General features: G+C 33.3%; 1 protein-coding gene across 1 annotated transcript; it reads right to left on the reverse strand.

Annotated features, from left to right (window-relative positions):
* Positions 1–208: 208 nt before the first annotated feature.
* LOC143255919 (UPAR/Ly6 domain-containing protein crok-like) lies at positions 209–18,571 on the reverse strand. Its single transcript, XM_076512347.1, has 3 exons — positions 18,312–18,571; positions 9,478–9,636; positions 209–4,536 (listed from the first exon to the last, which is right to left on the reverse strand). Exons 1-3 carry the CDS (start codon positions 18,364–18,366, stop codon positions 4,325–4,327), a joined length of 426 nt encoding a protein of 141 aa, XP_076368462.1. The 5' UTR covers positions 18,367–18,571; the 3' UTR covers positions 209–4,324.
* Positions 18,572–24,483: the final 5,912 nt, after the last annotated feature.

The following is a 24,483-nucleotide window of genomic DNA, read 5'->3' on the forward strand; positions in this document are numbered from 1 at the left end:
TATTTTTTATTGGTTTTTTTTTCATGTAACATTAAAAAAAACTCTCGAAAAAGTTGTGTAAGAACCAATCAACAAGCTTTTACAGCTATATAATTCATTTTAACACCACGCTTTCTTTTATAAGCGTATTTTTTAAAAAGAATATTCAGAATTTTAATATTGTTCTTCTTTGGTGTAAGACATTCCTCGAAGAAAACAAAGTGAAAAATTCCAGTGAATTACTGTAGTTTATTTAACACTAAAACATTCATATTAACACAGAAAACTCCTTATCAATACTAAACCAAGGAAAAGGATACTTATAAAACACAATTCATGAAATAATTCATGATGCTATCTCTATCAGTTAATAATTTCATAAACTTCTTTTAAATCCATCATCGTTTATAAACAGAAGTACAAAAATAGTAATGTTACACAAATGACCCATTTTTATATAACACAACATACTAAAATATTTTAAAAATAAAAAACATAATTAAAAGGAATCATATAATGGATTATTTGCAGAATATTATCGTAATACGGATTTTCATTGGCTTTATATATGATAAAATTCTAAATCAGTTTCCTTGAGAGAGAAAAGCAACAAAAAGTTTTATCGCCTTTAACTGGAGTAATGTCATTTATTTATATAAATCTAATTAATCTGCACACACCTGCCCTCTAGTGAGATAAATTAAAAATAAAGCTGGGCTAATTGAAAAATTTTATTTCTGTTGGAAATAGAAGCATATTTTTAAAAACTTTAAAAAATAGATAAAGTATGATGCAGTTTGTTAAATGCTTCTCTGATTCTCACATTTAAAATCTATTCTTGTCATTCAATGCTCTCCAAATAAATCTGCACACTATTAAATCAATAAACCACTAGATTCTTGACGTCAAACTGTCGCGCCAAACATGCTCGCCCTTTCAGCCGTGGGGCATTATAATGTGATGGTCAATCCCACTATTCGTTGGTAAAAGAGTAGCCCAAGTGTTGGCGGTGGGTGGTGATGACTAGCTGCCGTCCCTCTAGTCTTACACTACTAAATTAGGGACGGCTAGCACAGATAACCCTCGAGCAGCTTTGTGCGAAATTCAAAAACAAGCAAACAAACTTCACGTCAAATGTATAACTTTTTAGCTATTCTAGGCCTATATTGATAAACGTTTCGATTTAAACGTCATGTACTCTCTAGCTTACACATAAATGAAAACATCAAATTTATAGCTCACGACACTTCACTCTTCCAGAATTGCGAATTCATTTGAACAATCCTAATATAAAAATAAAACACTACAGTGCACAGTCCTTTTGCCAATTTTTCTCGACAGTTTTTATTTCGGAGTCAATGATATTCATATGAGATGGTGTCTCGTTTATTGTTGTAACTGGTTGTACTGTTACTGGAGGAGTTATTCCTTTGCAGATGACTAAGTGAATCCACTGAAGACTAAAAACGTTTCATTCTCAAGTTCTTTGCTGTAGTTATCAATTTAGTTTTTCTTTCACGTACATGTTTCCGAAGATGACCACAGTGGAGCTTTGACTTGGATCACCTTTAAACTACATTTTTGATTATTTTCTTGTGATGGGTATTGTATAGGTATGCTATGTCATTTTGATAGAATCCAGTCTTATTATCACTAATGCCATAGTAACTGTTCATGATACCACTAGTTGAATTAAGGTTTTCTTAGATAAAGTCAAGTATGCTATCAGTGGTGTTCCTCAATCTTTCTACGCTTCTATTTGAGACTCTTCTGAGTAACTGTTTTCTATATGAAAATACAAAAGGTCCAATGGTACTTTAAATTATTTTCAAACATCAGTGATCTTATTGAGCTGCCTGCTATTCCACCTACTGCTGTATGAACAATGATGATCCATCGGTAACAAGGGAATACCTTAATTCAACATTTTCTAATGTTCATTCACATAAATGGTTAATTGATTTAATACTAATCAAATTTACTGCTAATCCACAACATCAAAAGATGGATGAAAGGTTGTTGTCCTGGTCTTTTGTATCATTAGATGACACATTTTCAAGAACAAAACTTATTTAGAGTCCCTTCCCCGGTTTAAGTGAATATCCGTAGGAAGACATCAAATCTTGAAAAAAGATTTGTTGATCAGTTTCCTTGCTAGAGTTTTTTCTTCCTGGTTAAAAACAGCTTTGTTTGTGTATATCATGAAATAGTCAACCACAGCTATGATTTACGTATTTCCATTATTTCGCTGTAAAAGAGAACCAAGTACATCGATAGCAAGTGGTGCTCCAACATAATAATACTGTAGCTGCCTATGCTATTCCTTTTGTGGACCGTTTTAATCACAGCACAATTCACATCTTTTACACAAATTCTCTACAGATTTCCAACACTCAACCCAAAATAAACATTTTCTAATTCACTCCAGTATCTTTTTAACACCTAAGCGTCCAGTCTTTGAAATGTTTGAAAATGACTGAATGCTTCAAAATGTGTACACACTGAAAATACCAATTATAGCCGTTGTTTCTTTTCACTGACATTTTCTCATTTTCAAATTTTAGCATTATAATTCTGTAAACTTACCATTTTACCAACCAGGAAGGTCTGGCATGGCCAGGTGGTTTAAGGCGCTTGACTTCTAATCTGAGGGTCTCGGGTTAGAATCCCCCGTAACATCAAACATGCTCGCCCTTTCAGCCGTGTGGGCGTACAAAATAATGTTACGGTCAATCTCACTCTTCGTGGGTAAAAGAGTAGCCCATGAACTGGCATTGGGTAGTGATGACTAGCTGCCTCCCCTCTAGCCTTACACTGTTAAATTAGGGACGGCTAGCGCAGAGAGCCTTCGAGTAGCTTTGAGAGAAATTCAAGACAAAAGTTACCAGGGAGCCGTTGAAATGGAAATACTTCGCTAATGGTGCTATAATTAATATGAAAATAAACATAAGTAACTGAATATATGCAACCACTATTTCTTCCATTGATGTCTCTAATTTATTTCCACAAATATAATAAGCTTTAGTTACCAGGTGGAGAAATAATTTGTTGTATTTTTTATATCTCAAGTTTCTAGTAAATTACTAGGTTCAACATTAAGTAAACAAGGAAGCTTGTTTATAAAACTAAATGAACTGTGATGAACTGAAAGCTACTAATTGATAATAGATTGTTTCTTCGTTTTTGAATTTTGCGAAAAGTTACACGAGGGCTATCTGTGATTTCTGTCCCTAGTTTTGCAGTGCAAAATTACCAACTCTTGGGTAACTCTTTTACCAACGAATAATGGGATTGACTCTCATATTATAACGCCCCCACGACGAGCATGTTTAGTGTGACAAGGATTAGAGCCCGCAACCGTCGGAATACGACTCGAGTGCCTTAACCACCTGGTCATGCCGGGCTCTAATTGATAACAGAACAAAACGAATAAACGCGTATTCTAAAATTGTGCAGATTCATCATATGTTCATGTATTCACAATACAATTGTGCAATGATAGCTTCTACAAAGTTGTGCAGACCTTGTTCATGAGGGTACTCTTTTATATCAATATTTCATCAACTATTGCAATACTGCTTTGCAAAATATAACTCTTTCTCCGTTATTATAAATGTTTTGCCTATATGTTTTTCTTACGTGTTTACCAATTCTTCTTTGATATACTTAATAAAGTAAATTCAGTTATAAAGAATGTCAACTCCATAGTCATCTTAGTCAAATTTTTTACGCTCTTATTTTGTTTGTTTTAGGATGTAAGAAAGTATTATATATTTGTATCGCATCTATCTGTGGTATTTATCGTTTTCTAAATACTCTACATTTTTCTCATGAAGCATTAAAATTTTATAGCTTGAAATAGTCCCATACCCACAGGTCCCCGTAGCCTTAGCATGCTGCTTGTATTTCTCATAAAATGTGTTGGCTTTTGATCTCACAACTCGCAATACTCCTTTCAAACTTTCTGTGTAAGGACCTGTATTACTTTTACACATAAATAAAATCAAAGTAGATGTTTTATATATACCGTAAAAATGTTGAAGTAATTCACAATGTTTACCCTTACACAATAATTTAAATAAAAGAAAATAACAAATGATCTGTTAGGTGAGGTATAGGTGGAAAAGTTTGTGTGGCCAAGATGCAATTTTTATTGTAAAATCACAATTTCAGAGATATATTACAACATACTTTTCACAAAGAAATACACAAACAGTTAAAAACATGTATCATGATATTAATTTGCCTTTTAATGTTTTCAAATTCTTTTGATCTTTCACCTTCTTCTGACTATCATGTACTAAACGATGGAACCTACCGACTACAGCACAAATACTTGAAAATATTACCAGAGAATTATGTAACGAGTTACGGAACAAAAGATAGAGATACCCAGGGCGAGAAAATTGAGCTGGTTGAAAAAGGCATTGTTGCAGCCATGTGTATTACAGTTACAGACGAGCATGTAATTATTTCCCGATCTTTCGACACAATCCAGTTCATGGTTTTTATCTGTCACCCATCCACAGCTTCGAATGTATTGATACTCGTTGTTCACTAACAGAATAAAAAATAATTATACATGTAAATAAATACATTAGTGAAGTTGTTACGTAAAGAGTTAAAATAAGTTGATATATTTGTTCACAACATTTTTATCATTTGATGTGCGATATATATATATTATTTTGAATCAGCGTATTCAGTTTTTTTCAATCTAATATCCACTGGGGAAAACAATAACTCTAAATATTAATGTCCTAACTCTAGCAATATATGACCTTATAAAAGTAATATTTCAATAGCACACATGTAAAAGCATGTTGCAAGAAATGTTTGAAACTGTATTTTATATGTTGTCAAAAAAACAACACAAAACACGATTTTTACACTTTAAAATATTTACTTTTTAAATAAATTAAAATATTCTAATATTTCAAAAAGTACATAGCACATCAACTACTGGCAATACTGTAAACTATGGAAACTTCAAAAACAAAAGTTAAGTGGACATAAAACTACTTCATAACATAATATAGTCACAAATGAAAGCAAAAAAATTGGGATTCTTCATTATTGGTCTTTGGTCGTTTTTAAAGATTCGAACTTCTGAAAGCAAACAATACACACACTTTAAAACTACTACAGAAGTTACTTAAATATATATTTATCATGAAGAAACCCGCGGTATCTCAGAGGTAAGCTTCATGAGCTTATGATGTTATTTAGGGTTGAGTCTTGCAATTGGCAAAGTACAAATAATAACTCATTCTTTCATGCAAGATAAATTTTTTACGTGTTACTTACATATATATATATATATATATATTCACACACAAAATTATACATAAAAATATAACTTTTTTTGCAGAATAATTACCAAACTGATGTTTAAAATTAATCCTTTTGTTTATAACTTGCTAAGTCTAAGTATTTATCATTATAATCAATACAGTACCAGCACTAATATTTGGTGTGGGAAGGGGGAGACAAGCCGAAATTTGTTACGAGGTACCCAAAACATGACATCTAATTCTCACGTGTAATTTTGAAGTGACTCGATATCTCCCACGTTAATGCTAAATTACGCCGAATCAATGTTGGATTTCAGAAAATGCTATGTATTAAGTTTTGAATTCCCAAAATATTCACAGACCTTAAAATATATTAAAAGGTTTTTGACCATTCCAGCATATTTAGCTGGGGTGGGGAAGTGTATTGATAAATAATTGTCAAAATCATTAACTTACCAAAACAACAACCAGAACGATCCTCCTCTTTGATTTTAAATCAACATTAACCTTGTATTTGGAAACTTAGTAACGAACATGTCAGCAACAACATCAAGATGAATAGAAAGAGTACGCTCTCTGTTGGACACTAATTACTTTTACACACTTCAGTCTCTTTTCTGTCACATTGGTTCTAAGGTGATTTCGATCAGTTTTAGCTGGCTAAACTCCTTTCACAGCCGGCTACACTAACCTGGAGAGTTACTGTTGTCTTTTTAACCTCGTAAAATTTAATAAAAGACGTACAAAGGAGTTTGAGGTAATATGCACACCACTCTACGGCTCCACGTGTCACACCTGAATGATCATTCATTCTCTTAACGTATTTCATTTGTACGTCTTCAAGGAAAAACAGCAACAGCGGTAAGCTGAATAACGTATGAAGTTAATTTTCTAATATACAAACCATAGACACCGATTTGTCAAGAACATGTCAAGAACGCTTTAACTTATTCATAACATAAATACATTAAAAAGGCAAGCACAACCAGTTTACGCCAGCATTCATGTTATGTTGACAGATATCAGATAACTTTTAAAAGTAATCTTATTTCAAGCAGAAATACACATGAAAGTAAAAACAACAACAAGACTCTTATATTGTTATCACATGGTTCTTTCTCACATGTTATTTCTAATTATTTGGTGAAAATAATTCAATATCTCGTGATGGGTGCTCGTAAAAAGGGGCATTCAAAAATGCATATATTATGCAGTAAACTTTTATTAAAACTGTAAATTTGTGTTTAAACCCATATAACACATGTTATTTTAGTCTATTGGCTTACACTGTTAAAGCTGATTTCCTGCACAAATGGACTCCATCGATAATATTTTTGTGGGCATTCACGTATCCATTTAATTTAAATAACATTAATTCAATTTATTTCTAATATTCTAGAACTTTATGTCACATCCTTAGAACAAGAAATTACACCCTTAGAGTTTTTCTTAAAGTTTTAGAAGTATCTTAACTTCCTGAACTTAATTTTATTATCAACGACCTGCAACCACCTCGAGCTAACAAATAACAGTTTCCTTTACAACAATAAGAAAACAGAGCTTACAACAATATTGTACCTTGGAATCCGATAATGTGAGAAAGATTATGACGGTGAAACCTGAAGTGTAGACACATTAAATATAAAAACAGAAACGACATCATCTTTTCTTCACGTAAGAGATTTTGGTCATCAAATTGATTTGAAACCAACAAGAATGTTATACAAATAGATTTTATTTCGTAATTAAGCACAAAGTTATAGAATGGGTTATCTGTGCTCTGCCCACCACGAGTATCGAAGTCTGGATTTTAGCGTTTAAGTCGTCAGACATACCATTATATCACTGGAAGACAACTGGAAAACAAATAAAAAGAAGAACAATCAAATGTTGCTTAATAAAAAGTTTGGATAATTTCAACACCTCCCAAGGTCACTTAACCTTAACAGCTTGCTGACCTTCTGTGTCATTATGGAATTCCAAGATCCTGGATCATCTGGGCGTTCACACGTTTTTTGTTGTTGTTTTTTGTCAAAAGACAACGTGAAACTAAAGAAGACGCATGAATGTGTTGACAATAGTTTATCTAATATTAAGACTTTGTAACAGTTTCAACCTTAACGGTACCACAACTATTAAATCAATAAAACAGACTACTCAGTTTATATATCGAAACACTGACTTGGGGGGCTAATTCTACCCAAAATAATATTCCCGGGTAAAATGCCACTCTGCATCCGCTAACTTGAGACCAAATCGTGAAAATTTGCAACGCAAGGAAAGTTTTTTAAGAGAAGCCAGTCACCACCGTAACCTTGATCAAACAAAATCAATGAAATTCAACTCAAGGCCGCAAACATCATTAAATAACATCTTTTCTCTAAACGTAGACAATGGTTTAAAGATGCCTTAACAATATCTTTAGCATGATATAGGCAATTTGCCTTAAGGGCAGTTGATATTTACAGAATAGGAAACACTGCAGATATATTTGAGCCAAATTTGTCAGTAAGAATCGTAGAAGAAAAGAAAATTTATTTAATTTACGGAAGCTACAGAATTCAGGAAAAAAAGATAATTGTTTCACATATTACAGTTATTACTACCACGGTTCCGTAAGTGAAGGCTTTATCACCAGGTAACTAGTTTTAAAACATGTATATACACATACATATATATTTGACCCATGAACCGGGTGGAAACCTATGCACTTACCCTGGGACAAATGAGGAAAACTTAAGTTGATTCGGTTGTTTATAGCTTTGTACGGATTCATTATTCGACTTCTACTAATTTTGAATGTTTCTTGTCAAGCTAATTTTTTTTTACCTTTTCACACACATTAAAAAAATTTCAGTTTTTCCTTTCTTTTTACCGACGAATTGATGTTCAGTTTTCATAACATGAAAACAGAAAATGAGTCCACTTTTCCCGATCTCCATTATCATGAATTTTCTTTAATTCTTATTTACTGTATAATGGGTGTAATTCTTATTTTCTCCTTAATTTGTACAACACTGTACTCAGGGTCCCGCAAGGCCAGTGTGTTAAGGCGTTCGACTTGGCCTGGCATGACCAAGCGCGTAAGGCGTGCGACTCGTAATCCGAGGGTCGCGGATTCGCGCCCGCGTCGCGCTAAACATGCTCGCCCTCCCAGCCGTGGGGGCGTTATAATGTGACGGTCAATCCCACTATTCGTTGGTAAAATAGTAGCCCAAGAGTTGGCGGTGGGTGGTGATGACTAGCTGCCTTCCCTCTAGTCTTACACTGCTAAATTAGGGACGGCTAGCACAGATAGCCCTCGAGTAGCTTTGTGCGAAATTCCAAAAAAACAAAAAACAATCGTTCGACTTGTAATCTGAGGGTCACGGGTTCGAATCCCCGTCACCCCAAATATGTTCGCTCTTTAGCCCTGAGAGCGTTATAATGTGACAGTCATTTCCCATTATTTATTGGTAAAAGAGTAACCCAAGAGTTGACGGTGGGTGGGAATAACTAGCTGCCTTCACTCTAGTTTGACATTGCTAAATTAGAGACGGATAACGCTTGTGTAGTTTTGCGCGAAATTCAAACCAAACAAACTTTCTATCCTATGGCAAATTGTCCATAGCATGTGTAATCCTATATCCCATAATAACTCTATCAACTCGATTTTAAAGTATCTCACTGAACATAAAATATGATTATTTAGTACAATTTAAGTTCTGTCTGGACGACTTTCCTGGACAGTGTGATTGGAGTGTTGTGATACCAAGTTATCTAGATCCAAAACTTACTTTCCTAAACTACTTCCCTGCAAAACGTGGTTATAGTTAAAAGCACCAGTAGTCTAGTTACAAAACTTACTTTTACGGAAGACTTTCTTGCACAGCCTGATTGTAGTGTTGAAGTTCCATTAGTCTAGTTGAAAAACTTATTTTTCTTTAACGATTTTCCTGTAAAGCCTGCTTTTAATGTTGAAGTACCAGTAGTCTAGTTGAAAAACTTACCTTTCTTAAATACCTTTCCTTCACAGCCTGATTGTAGTGTTGAAGTACTAGTAGTCTAGTTGAAAAACTTATCTTTCTTAAACGACTTTCCTGTACAGTCTGACTGGAATGTTGGGATACCAATAATCTGTCTTCAGAGCTTACCATTCTGAAGTGCTTTCCATCAGATCCTGGTTGAAGTGTTGGGATGCAAGAAACATATCTTCAAAACTTACCTATATGAAGAACTTTTTTTGCACAAAGTTGCTGTTGTGTTAGGGTAATCAGGCAAGGATTTTGGTTGCAGTCTATCAAAGGCATGGTCAAATTATTGAACGGGTCACTACATTTCGGGTCGTATTGCGAATTACACTCCCAGCATTTTATGGCAGCCCCTAAACGTGGTTAGAATTACATAATACATTTACCAACTTCAGTATGCAAGACTGTAAGCTACTGGTATTTTGTTTTTGTACAATAAAACAAAAAAACAAAAAACAAATTCGAAAACATTTCACCGTCTGAAACTTAAAATACGATATCCCATAAACAAACCTCAAATATCCAGTTTTAATAGATCTCATTATTAGCAGTAATTACAAGAACACATGTTAAGAAACTTGTCAATATTTGATACCAAATACTTCTAATGTGAACCAAAATGAGGTAAACTACATAATCCTACATTTTTCGTTATTTTTAATTATTTTTCTTTGTGATTGTTTTAATTCTATATTTTTTGATAAGTGCTGCATTTGAATGTATATGTCAGATCAAAATACTAGAATTATCAATAATTAAATTTATTCTGTGTTACAGTACAATATACACAGATTCGAAAATGTTTATGATACCTACAGGTTCACGAATATCCATGATTACAAAGTAAAAATAATAAAGACATTCACTGTTTTGTTTCTTTGTTTTCCTTTTCGATAAAAGGAACGTTCTCAGGTATTTATTTTTAAGCCTTTTCGAATTGTTTAATCATGGCTGCTGTAAACACTTCACGCATTGAAACTAGAAAACAATAAGATATGTTACTTTAATGTATAAAAATTCATAAATCTATCTACTTACATTATTACCACAGTTGAAAATCTACGAGTTAAAAATTAGTACTAGATATCTACTTAACGTACATTTTGAAAGGTTGTATTAAGGAATCTGCTCGAAAGTAATCGCCCTGTTAAAATGCTTGTACAGAGAGGTATTTCGTGATGTCAATCTCTGTTCAGGTAAACATAAGGGTAGAAGAAAATGGAATTGAGCAATTGAATGAGATTTGTACCATCGTGGGAATTACCGCTGTTACCTTTCTGTACTGAAAGAAATATATATATATAATATTTATCAGTGTCCTATTACTTTTGAGCTATCCTGTAATGAGGACTATTCTAACGCGAGTATATACTTTATCAAGTAGCTTAAAAATAATTATAAAATTCAATCTCAAGTGTTTATATAACGAACTCAAAAATGAAAACTATTTCACGTTCATAACCCTAAATATGAAATTACACTAAATGCAAATACCAACCAAAATCAGTTGATGAAGACAAAATCTTACTTATTCATCCCACTTATCTTACTTTACATTTTATTTGATTACGTCTTTGTCGACCATCTTTCATGTGCAAAATATCCATTATTTAGATAGAATTGAATGATAATTTCTATTCGTAGTTTAAATTTTATACATCATTAAACAAATGCAAAACCTTCACATCTGTCTAATGATTTAGGATTCATGTATTCAGTCCTAACTTATTGTACCGGAACAGAATATTGTACTAGGGTTACTTCAATAAAAATAAAAACACATTTTCAACTTTTCTAAATAACCATAAAATGAAAAATATTTGATAGCTTAAGCGGTGAAAACAAACTTAAATGCACAGTTGAGAAAAACTAACGCAATGTGGAACCTACGATTTTGTATTTTATTTTTAGGTTCTCAAACTATTTTATTTATTTTTCACATAACTATTTCTCCAAAAAAATGAAAATAACAAAATAATCTTCTTATAATACAACTCCACGTGAACGACTCTATAATAATGACTCTTCGTTATAATGACAGCGAAAAGCAAAACAAATAACTAAATATATAAACAACATAAGCTTAAAGTTATAATGTTATGAAGTAGATAAGTTTAATCTAATGAATTAGATTAGTTTAACAGCTAAATAAAAAATATTTTAGATGGTAGTAAAGGTGTGCAGTGCTTCACCGGTATATGTTAAAAAAGTTAATTTGTAAGTATCAGCTGAATATGACGTTATGAACTTGCTACCGATTCATACGGAAGCACTTTAGTACACCGTATATAACTAGTAATCTCCTCGTACCGGCTAAAGCACTATTGGGAAGAATTTATATTACAGCTCACAAGATGCTTCCTTTTTTGAGTTAATTTTAGCTTTTATCCTGCATTTTTGTTACCTAATATATTCCTTTATATTGGTTTATTTTGGGCTTTAATTGTTGTATAAGTAAGACTTCTATAATTTTGCCTTTGTTTATGTTTGTTTCTTTATTTAGTATTTGGGTGTTTTCTATGGTTATATCGTGTTTATTTGATTTGCAGTGTTCGAAAACGTGTGAACGTGACTTTTTGTGTTATTTGAATCTGGTTTCCATTTTTCTACTTGTTTCTCCTATACAGAAGTCACTTATCCCATTGTATTTTATAAATAATGTTAGTGTGGTGTTTGTCAGTGTAGTTTTTGCATAGTATAGACCTTAGTTTTGTGCCTGGTTTCGTCATATTTTGTTACTAGTTTTTGCCAAATGTTGGTTCTTTTCCTGCTGATGTCGGGAATACACGGTATGCAGCAGTATATGGTTTCGTGATTTTCTAATTCGTGGGATATATTTACTTTTGTTAGCTGATTTTGCTTTTGTCTAAGTGTGTACGTATAATGTTTTCAATGGTATGTGGAGGAAACTTATTGATGTTGATGAAGTATTGTCTTATTTTGTCTAATTCTTCGTTAATTTTATATGGTGAGATAAAATTAACGACGAATTAGACAAAATAAAACTACACTGACAAACACCACACTAATATTATTTATAAAATACAATGTAATAAGTGCCACAACTTGCCCCCCAGTGGCTCAGCGGTATGTCTGCAGACTTCCAACGCTTAGGAGCGGGTTTCGATACTCGTGGTGGGCAGAGCACAGATAGCCCATTGTGTAGCATTGTGCTTAATTCAAACAACAACACAACTACCACGACTTCTATATTGGAGAAACAAGTAGAAAAATGAAAACCAGATTCAAAAAGTCACCATCACACGTTTCAAACACTGCAAATCAAATAAACACAACATAACCATAGAAAACACCCAAATACTAAATAAAGAAACAAACATAAACAAACGCAAAATTAAAGAAGCTTTTCTTATACAACAACTCAAGCCCAAAATAAACCAATACAAAGGAATATCTTTATACCTATATTAATAAATATCGTCAACATCTAAGCATGCCCTCTACATTCCTACACTCAGTTACACAACCGCCTTTAAACATGTGGCCAGCTATCGGTCAGTTACCTCTTTGTGAACCTGACGATGACCGAACAAAGTCGAAACGTTGTTCGCTCCTCAAAATAAATATTTTTCTTAACCCAAACCAGCCGTTTTTACATATATATATTTTTCTCTACAAGTGGGTTTTCTCGTCATTACTGAAATGACACTATTAACTTTTGTGTGTGAATACATTTTTGTGAGGTTTGTTTGTTTTGAATTTCGCACCAAGCTACTCGAGGGCTATCTGTGCTAGCCGTCCCTAATTTAGCAGCGTAAGGCAAGAGGGAAGGCAGCTAGTCATCACCACCCACCGCCAACTCTTGGGCTACTCTTTTACCAACGAATAGTGAAATTGACTGTCACATTATAACGCCCCCACTGCTGAAAGGGCGAGCATGTTTGGCGCGATGGGGATGCGAACTAGCGACCTTCACATTACGAGTCGCACGCCTTAACACGCTTGGCCATGCCGGGCCAGCTTTTGTGAAGTGTCACCCTTCAGATTTTATATGGAACCATTAGATAATAAAAAATTGTAGTTATTATTATTATTAAAAGCTTATTAGTAAACAATTTTGATACAAAGTGTTTTTTATGATAAAGAAATCATCATCAGAAATAGTACACTGATGCCAACTCTTAAGTCTGAATCCCCGTCGCACTAAACATGCTCGCCCTTTCAACCGTGGGAGCGTTATAATGTTACGGGAAATCCAACTATTCGTTGGTAAAACAGTAGCACAAGAGTTGGCAGTGGGTGGTGATGACTAGCTGCCTTCCCTCTAGTCTCACACTATTAAATCAAGGATGGCTAGCGTAGATAGCCCTCGTGTGGCTTTGCGTAAAATTCCAAAAAAAAAAAAAAACAAGAAAAAAACGAATCATCGAGCAGTTATATGGAACTGATAAATTTATGCAAGAAATATGATCCATTATTGAAATCCCACTTAGAGAAATCAAATGTATTTTTCTGGCCTGTCAAACAGAATCAAGAATGATCTGGAAATAAAGACTGATTGTTTCCATGAAGAGGAGTTTGGAATTAACATATAGGTAAAGCAAGTCATCGAATATGTCTTGTATTTATCTTTAATTAAAAGTACTTAATGTTAATTAATTTTACCTTTATTGGCCGTCCTGTACATTTTTTTAATTTTTATAATCCACTTTTTTATGATTTTGCTTCCCCATGAGAACAAATCACCGCACGCCCATGGATAACAAGTTTTCTTGGCTTAAAATTTGGAAGATATAAATAGATATTCTTGTTTGTAAGTGTCGTTATTTTTTACATTTTTAGTTACTTCCATATACGTGTATATCAAGAGTGTAAGTGTAGTCTTCTATTCAATAAAGTTGTTTGCATTTGTAAGCATGTAAAAATTCCCATTTTGTTCATTTCAAAATCCTTTAAGCTCCAATGAAGTTACAATATTTATTATTAAATTTTACATGAAAAGTCTGTAAGAGAAAAGGAGAATTAAAAAAATAAATTTTAATTTGTGAAAGATGTAGTCACTTTTACCTCATTGTAACGTAGTACGATGGTCATACTCGTGGTGGGAAGCTTTAAAAGTTAACCGTGACAGAGATAGTTTACATGTATTCGTCCCCAACCTTCTTAAGTGTATACTGGGTTGAAATCATGACATCGCGGTCTCTTTTCATTTATCGTTTTTTTTATGTAAAATTTAATTAATAATTTCACTACAGTTATCCCAACTCTTCGAAAAAAGCAGTTGCGCAATACTTGTGATAAATATTTGTGTATTAATATAGGTGTAACAAGCCGAAATAAAGACCTAATTACTCTGATAAAAACCCTATAAACTGAGCACTTATTTCTTCAGGGGTAAATTAGGAATGGTGGTGTAATCGAGCAAGTGATATATTAAGGGAAGTTGAGCGACGTCATTACGTCATTAGGTTTTGTGAGAAATATTTTGATATATTTTTTCCGTATACGGTTATAAGTTTCTTATTTTATGTGCATTGTAGCACGCGACGAGAGCGTTATATGAAAAAAACGTTAGGGACGTTTTGCTAAATATTTGTACATATATAACTACTCTTGTTTTTTGAAGGTAAGCCCAAAGCTACATAATTGGCTATCTGTGCTCTGCCAACCACGAGTATCGAAACCCGCTCCTAAGCGTTGGAAGTCTGCAGACATATGGGTATAACTATACTTGAAAAAGAGTTTTAGTCTGATTGAAACTGATTGAAAACTGATGGAGACTGATTGAAAATTAGATATCAAGCATTACGTAAAAAGACGTTAGGGATGTTTTGCTTCAGAATTGGCTAAATGTATACATGTAAAACTATACTCAAGAATTTAAATAAAATAAAGGCGACACCTAGAGACTGATTGAAAATGAGATGTTAATCTAACCAATTTATGCAAACGGATATTGAAAATTACCTTAAATAAATGATAAGTTTAGTAAAGTTAGGGTTTATGCTACATGATAGAAACAAGTAAAGAATAACAAATATTTTTCTGATAAAGATGAAACCAATGATCAGAGATCGCCGACTCAAAAATCTAGATTAAACGGCGTTTAGATTAGCGATCCAATATGTTTCTTTTATCTCTCTAACAATTATAGTTTTGAATCCTGTTTCAGTGCGGATGAGAGTAACATCGTTAATGGAATGACCTGGTTGGTTAAAGTGTTGACCAATAAGGATGTCGTTTTTGGGGTTAACAGAAGATTTATGTTGCAGGAACGTTCTGTGAGAGTTGTTTGGGTATGTCCCACATATCGGGAATTGCATTTTTCACACTGTATAAGGTAAATGGTATTTGTGTTACACAAGTAATTTCTTGGAATGAAGTTTCTTTTGCTGTGTTTGTCACAAAATGAATCCGTGAGTTTTATGAAGTTGCAGGTTTGATACCGAGCTTTATTGCAAAGATGAGAACCATTTTTGGGTGCGATGTATTTCACTTTTATGTGAATAATGAAGTCTTTTATTAGAGTTCTGTTTTTGTTTGAGAGGAGAAAATGGGAACTTCAGCAAATATTTGTTAAATATTTGTTGAGTTGCAGGAGATAAAAATGTTTTTCGTTTTGTTTTTTTTGCAGAATTAGTGAAATATTCGAGTTTAAATTGGCAGGTGATAATAAGAGGATTTACATTTAAAACTTTAGTATTATTTCCGATTCTCCACTGAGTGTTGTTAGCCTTTTCGATCTGTCTGTCGATTTCAGTATTTTTATATCCTCTTCGTAACATGGTTTGTTTTAGGTCACTGGTGTGTTTTCTGTAGTTTGTTTCATCTAAGAGTTTGGCTGTAGGTAGTGTTCCGTTTAGTGAGAGCGGAGTGACAGTTTTTATTGTGAATATATTATGGTCTGTCTGTAGGTTGCTTGTACAAGTCAGTATTGTGTAAAATTCCGTTCTTTAAAAAAGACAGTAATGTTAAAAACGTTATTCTGGGTAGGCTAGTAATCATAGGTGAACTTGATTGTTTCATTAAATGAGTTTGCATGGAAGACAAATTCTTTAAGTGGTTTAAGACCGGCTGTCCAAATGAAAAATATATCGTCTGTGTAACATTTCCATGTATGAGGTTCTACAGGGTTAAGTTATAAAATTTGATTTTCAATATACGCCATAAAAATATTGGAATAATTAGAAGCTATTTTGGTACCCTTTGCAGTGCTATTAACCTGTTCGTTATTGAATTCAGATTGTTCAGAGTTACAACCAGGCTGCTAAGATCAGTTACTGTTTAAAATTCTGATGGTTAGATGCGTTTAATGCAGGCTTTAGAGTTTCTAGTCCTTCATCATGTAGAATATTGGGGTAAAAAGAAGAAACATCCATCGTGCAAAAGAGATTGTTGGGTGGTAACTGTCCATCAATGTTAATATATTTTATGATGTTAAGAAAGTGGATACTATCCTTTATGGAAGAGGGGAGGGTACAGGGAATACGCTTTCGTCTCCAGCTACATTGTACCTGAAACAAGACATTTACAACAGTACGAGTAAAAACAAACTGAACATTTCCTGGAAAACAAAAGAGGTTCATGGCGTCACTTAATTCCTTTTATATATCACTAATTATATTAAACCAAGGAGCTTGCTTGTTTAGATGTTTTGTTAGCAGTTTTCCGACTTACCTTCTCTAACCTGTCTCGACTTCGCCTTCACGTTTGCTTACCAGCCTTAACATTTTTTTCCTCAAAGTGCAGCCAAGTGGAGTATTTTTGGGCATTTAAAATGCTTCAAATATTTAATCATTATGTGTATGAAGGAGAAGTGTGATGCTTATTTACAAAAGTATAAAAATGGTTATCTAACGACGATTGCCGTGTTGAGAAACTTTCTGTTTCTATGATTATACTAACTACAAGCTGACGCTATCGAGGTCAAGGGAGAGTTACGAAAGTCTCAGTAAAAAAACGAACTGAAAATGTTCCCCTACAGCTTGAAGACGTCGCAGTATGAGCCAAAACTACAGAAGATTAATGGTTTTCATGCACAAAACTGCCAGAAAAGGCATGAAGCCGATGTTTTGAAGAAGTATCAGTAACTGGAATGTGGGTATAAATACATAAGAAGAGGCTGCCAATTTACCGACTCTATCTTCAACCAATGAATAAGCACTTTTGTTTTTGTTATTGAGTATTGCACAAAGATCGAGGAAAAATAACCAATTAAGTATGAGTACTACTTGCGGGAAGTTACGTATACTATTTGGAAGATCGTAAGAACACTAGGAAGAGATTGGATAAAAACTCATGAACTGATCGGAAAAAATCAGTTATCAGGAACTTAAAGAAGGTTACTTGAACACCACGCCAGTTTCTGTCTCTGAGTTGCAGCCTAAGCCCATTGAAGTTTGAAAATAACCATGACCAAAGCAGTGATGAATTCTAATGTGTTCTCAAGACGGCTGATATGAGTATTAAAAAGTTAATTAAAATAAAATGCAGGACAACGTTTAGACCTTGTTAGATCATCTTTAGGTAAACGCTTGGGTGGTAGGGTATTTATCACATTCTATCATGACTTCTTGTACCTACGTGTTTTTCTGACATCAAGTCTTAACTTCTATTATTTTTTTAACCCTTAGGTCAGATCTTTCGGACCTTCGAGTTGAAGGGAGTATGAACAGGGTCCTAATGATGTAAACATATTTTGTGACATTTGTTTACAAAACAGAACACATTTGTTCTAGTGTGCAATTTAAGCCTTTTTTCTTCTCATTTATTTGTTGTAGTTAGACCCTTTTCAAATTCACGTGTTCACAACAACCTTTTCTTTAACCTTTTTACAATAATCTTCTTATTTGAAATAGTAATTCGTTGATATATGTGGCATAATAAATCGGAGACACGTTAGAAATAAATTATGATACGAAACAGACTGTGGAAAAACAACATATATAGGCGATATGTAGAATATAATACAAATTATGGTTTATCACCATAATCAGGTCTGTAAAAACACAAAATACAAATATCGTTATCCTGACCTCCCTGTTATATATCAACAAATGTGCCTTACCTTCTTGAACTGTCATGAAGAAGATTACGAGAACGCAAAAAGTGTGTGTCTTCATGTTGACCCTCGTAATCAAAATGTTATTGTTAACCCTCTTTAATGATACTGAAGCGAAGATGTTTGGCTTTTTACAAAAATGTTTGTGACAATACTATAGAACTCCGCGTAACTCGAAAAAACTCTTTAAGAGTTTTGTGTTGGACTGCACACTCTAGAAATTTACTAAATTGTATTAAATAAGCGCAGGTTGAGAACGTCACAACGCATGCGCAGTAGGGTTACGTTCCACAGTGAAGCAACTGTCGTACTTCTACGTTGTTTTTTTTTTTCTACCCGGCTAATAATTAACCGTTTCCATTAAAAAAAATAATTATCTGAGCGTTGGATGGTAGGTCAAGACAGGAAGTCGTTTATTGTGGTGCATAAAAAAACCAAGAGAAACAGTTGAGACTACAGAGTTAAAAAAAAAAAAAAAAATGATTTTTAGAACTATTCAGCTTTTCTCTGCAAGTCTAACACTATAACAAACCAACGTCTTATCTGCGTGCACAATTACACTGATAAGTTATTTATTAAACGAAACTGTGGCAAAAAATTATAAGCTTAAATATTGTTTCCAAACTAGACCCAAAATTCGAGCTCTTTGGAATAGTTTAGTATTCTACTTGTGAAGAATAAAACACGTTTGCATTCAACTAGTATAATAAAATGCACAGGCACAAATGTCGACGCCACTTAAACCGGATATCCAATATGTGTTGGCCTTCAGAAACTAGCCAACTGCAAACACGACTTCCACCTGGTGTCGTCTTATATTTACTTTATCGTGAACTAAGTATGAAAGCGCTTTAACTTTATATTCATAAAAAAGACAAGGCAGTTCAGCAGTCGGATTCACCAAAGTTTTATTTTATGATCTTTGTAATACAAACGTTTAGCTACTTCATCAGATCTTAATGGAGAATCAATTTACAGCTCATTTGTTTGTTTGTTTTTGAATTTCGCACAAAGCTACTCGAGAGCTATCTGTGCTAGCCATCCCTAATTTAGCAGTGTAAGACTAGAGGGAAGGCAGCTAGTCATCACCACCCACCGCCACCTCTTGGGCTACTCTTTTACCAACGAATAGTGGGATTGACCGTCACATTATAACGCCCCCACGGCTGGGAGGGCGAGCATGTTTGGCACGACTCGGGCGCGAACCTGCGACCCTCAGAAATTTACAGTTCAACATTTTGCTGTTACGACTTAGTATAGCGTTTCTTCAGATGACCAGCAATTTAAATGTTAAACGTCAACAAAAACAACAAAATTCATTTCTAGATCTAAGTAAACATATAAACAGGATTAATGGGGAAAAAAAACCTGTTTGTGTACAAGTTTTAATCTAAATCTCAAGAAAATTTTGATATTATATGAAACATTTTCCTAGTGATTCTTTTAGATCGCTAGAGCTACGATGAACAAATTAAGTTTGGTTCAAATAATCTCCCATGTTTAGCGGACTGGAGGGTCACACAAAACAACTTGCGGGTTTTGCACATTTGTTTTAATGCTCTTAATCTCCTGTTAAATATTTCACAAAAAAATTCATAACAACGATTTTGTATTGCTCGAGGAAAAAATTTATACCGTCGTTAATTAAAGTGTGGACGATTTTCACACTATTTTTTCCAGTAGTGCTACAATACGGATGCTACATATGTTCAGTGCTGTTACATATCTGTTTCATATACATAATATTTAAAACTTCCCTAAGTTCTAGTTCGTGTGATGTATTTACTATTATATATTTATTTTCATATCAATGTTTTTTCAATTAAGTATTTATTTAGAAATGCATGCAGTGTATACTGTTCAATGTGCATTGCGAAATTCCTACCCATTAACTAAATGTGTAGAAAATTCTCTAGTGTAAAAACCAACAGTATATTTTTCTCGAAAGCACCAGCACATCAAAAGTATTGTTGTACCAGTTGAAATTTCTAAAATTTGCCTAACGCTTATAAAATATAATCAACGCAACACGGAAAGAACAGTATCTATTATTGGTTTGCTGCAGTTGATATACAGTAAACCCCAGAAGCTTTAAATATGATAAACGCTTATTACTTGCAGACTTCAGATGCTTGACCAGGAACGTTTGTAGATTTCGAACATTAGAAATCATTTAACTTTAGCGGATTGACATCGAAAGTTAGTATTCTTACGAAGACAGTATATAATTTCAGATGTGAAAAATGTGCGTGTGATCAGCGAAGAGCTAGCTAGCTAGCTCCCTGATAAGTAAAATGGACCGATATAAACTAAAAATTAATTCACTCATCGTGAACCCTCAACAGGATATCAAGGAAATTTCTGGATCAGATAGAACACTCAATGTTGTTTATAAAGCTGTTGTATATAAATCGTTATTTGTAATAACTGTTATAAACTTTATCATTATATGTTAAAATATATTTGTATTAAGAAAGAAAACTGTATTTAATAATCTTGTTGTAAACATAATAAATTTGAAACATCTCTATATTTAAATAACTTATAAATTTAAATTACGTATAACTGAGGTTCAAGCTATTTGAAATCGTAATATTTAACATAATACATTTAAGGCTCCTTAGCAATAAATAATAATACGTAACACTTTAAAAGCCCCAACTTTGGTGAACACTAATTCACCATAGTGACAACAGTACATCATTCCTCAAGTTTTGAACCTCACACTTATTGACTTATGGTGTCAGATTTTACCCAGGATAAATTTTCAAATCTTGATATGCGATTATTCATTTTCGTTTTTTTAAATGATTATGTAAAATATTATTATAGAAGATTTTTATACTTTCCCACCATACATGGTATTCTCAGATGTAATGAATTATCTCTTGATAATTATTCAAAGATAATTAGATGTTTTGTCAAGAACTTCGTAGCAGAGTAAATATAGTTATTACTTTGGTTGGATTTGGAGCTAGAAAGAGACTGAACATAATATAGCGTAAGAGAAAATTAATCTTTATTAACAAAAGTAATCAAAGTGGACGATGCAGTGAACAGAAGCCGATGCTTTAACTTAAGATTAGGACCAACTTTGAAACATAAAAGTTTGTTCCAGACTAGGATAGCATTACATTATATTGTTGTAAGCTAAACTTTTACGTTGTAATTTAAATGTTAACTTGAGAGTGCATGATGTTAAGATGAAGTAAGTTTGTTGGAGTAGGCCTAAAATGTTCCAAATTTGACGCCACAAAAATCTAGTAGCTTTCATATAATTATCCAGGCTTCTCAATTAATAAGCTCTGTAGTTGGCAATGAGATTAGAATCTATTAAAGCCGCATATGAATAACCAAATATACCATCTCGAAGTTACAAAACTTGTCGATTTCAGCTGACGATAACCTAAAATAATTAGTTGGAGAACTAGTTATACAGAATGTAGGAAATAAACCACAAGACAATAAAAAGGACATAGAATAGCTAACAAAAGCTGGCAGGAAGTAATAACTATCACTTCCAAAAGGTACCAGTAAGTGGATGTAGGAAATCTACTTTTATGTAACAGAGATTCGAACCCGCAATGTTCAAATTACGAGTCGAGCGCCCCTATCTTTATTGTTAAAGTATATTTCATTAACTTAGGTTTAATGTTGGCTTAACACAAAACACTATCTATTGTTCTCAAGGTTATCCTGTCAATATTTGCGGTGTGCTTTCTTTTGGAAAATAAACAAATATAAGTAAGTGTAAAGTCGTCAGGTGGGACAGCAATAAATTCAAAGTCTTGCAGCTCTAAGACCTGGTGTTCGATTCCTACTGTTGGAAACATTAGACATCCTAATACGGTTTTGCTCTAAAACAAATTGTAAAAATTATTCTTGGATTATATCTTTGCGATTATGATTTTTAAAGAAAAGATTGATCAATAATAATAACGAATTGTCATTTTTTCCCTAGAATTTCTGTTTTCGAGTTCTACAGCATCATGGCAACTAACCATATCATACCTTTTTTCTTCTAATTTTAATATTATGTGTGGTGTCACACTGTATCAGTGTATTAGTTTTTACTCCTCTGACTAGTGTTAAAGGCCTATAAAATATTCTTCATATTTCAATCTCTAACTTTTTATCTATGATGCAATTCTTCTGCGATTTAATTATTACTATTGTAAATCCCTTTATGGATCCACACTTTATATATTTATTACCTTTACTTCCACGCATCACTTTCAATTAAAACAACTGTACCAATGATACTGTATTTTTAGCTTGAATTATACTATATTTCAATTATATAAGTCATTGTATCTGTTCTAAATTTCCGCGTTTTTCATTTTTTAAAAATATTTTCACGTGTTTTATCTTACTATAACGACGCAAATTCCACATAACTTTCCAAATCTACCGTTAATATGTAGTTTCGTACTTCCCTTAACTACATTGCTAAAAAAAATAATGCAGTATATATGAATTTTCCAACTATGAGAAGGCACAGCTGCGGGAAGCGACTTGTCAAGAACACATTTATGGGTGCAAAACCTGGGACTTTTTTTTTACTTTGTTTAATTATATCATAAATTGCCCAGTTAACGGAACATTTATGAATGGAAAGCGATCGATACACGTTCGTTACTTATTGTACCGATCGTTAATACGAAATCACCTAGATAAATGAAAAGGTCATCACATCACATCACATTCATGTTACGTTCACAAATATTTAAACACAGTTCAGAATAACCTACGTTCAAAGAGATAAAAACAACAGAATGTTATACAATTCCAACCCTTTAAGAAAGGTTATGTGTAGAAATGGGAGCATTGACATAAGTTTTTAACATAAAATTATACATTAAATATGGAAAGACAAACGATATCATTTCTCTTCGTGAGAGAAATTTTAACCATCAAAATTGATTTGAAAACAAGTGGTTAATTACATAATGCTTTAGGAGAACCAGTGACAGCATACGGTTCATCTCCAAGTAGAGGTGATCAATTAGACGTAGCTCTGGTCAGGGCCTATTATCCACTGGGCACTGTATTTTGGCCTACGAAAAATGTTTAATCCCTATCTGTACCGTAGTTCAGTTTACAATAGTTTACCGAAGTTGGTCTAGTTCAACTGACTAAGCCTTGGACAATTTTGTTTTTAACAGCTTTTCCACAAGTCAGGCGCCCAGTGTTTTGCAGAACCTCATTTTAACCTCATTCCGGATAGTTTATTTATTGACTAACCAAATCCTTAATGAAAACCGGATACACACCTGGCCACAAACCAAATATCGATATTCTGTGAGAATGCGTATTGATCTTGTATTGTCAAAGCAAGTTAATAAAGAAAAACAATAAAATGGCTTGTAAATGCAAAGTGCGTACCTGTGGTACTTGTGAGAAATGCTCTCGATGTCAGTGTATATACAATTCTTTAGACACAGAGGTCAAAATTGTACGAAAAGCAGGTGGAAATCAGCCGCAGAGCAAATTAAAGACAAAAAAGAGAGAAGGAAAAAATTATTACTCTATTCCATTGGAAAGTGATGAAGATGAAATATCTACAATTTTATTTGAGGATCCCTGGGATTTCGTGACATTATAAACGAGATGCACTAAAAGCAATAAAGTACCATTGATCAGAATTATTTTACTGACGCCAAGTAAACAAAGAACAAGAACTGGAACAAATAGCTGAGAACAAAACAAACCATGTTTGGTTTTAATCAATTGACTGAGAGGATAAGTGATTCTCACAATATCACACGTACATCTTTTAAGTTTATTACTGTGTGCTTTTGGAGTAAAAAACTTGCGATAGTGTCACTAAGTCTACGATTTTTTTGTAACACTTTGTGGAAATTTTAGTGCTCCCTGAAAATGTTAAAAATAAGATTTTAGCTCATTCTGAAATGATGTTATATATTCAGGTCTGCCATGCAGCCGAAATCCTAGATATCTGGCCCGTGGTAGCATTGTTAATATATCATGTTAATTATGCTGGTAATTTATCTCTAATAATGACAAAACTGTTGTCTGTTATGATAGAATAGGCTATAGGCAGTTGATTTTCGTGGAATAGATTCGGTGATTTTCATAATTTGTTTTTTCAACTTAAAACCCGTTAAAGTTTAATTATTTTTATTCAGACACGTGACTGTTATGAATTTAGCGACTG

Source organism: Tachypleus tridentatus, chromosome 7 (genome assembly GCF_004210375.1).
Source record: "Tachypleus tridentatus isolate NWPU-2018 chromosome 7, ASM421037v1, whole genome shotgun sequence".
In the NCBI taxonomy this organism is placed as follows: Eukaryota; Metazoa; Arthropoda; class Merostomata; order Xiphosura; family Limulidae; genus Tachypleus; species Tachypleus tridentatus.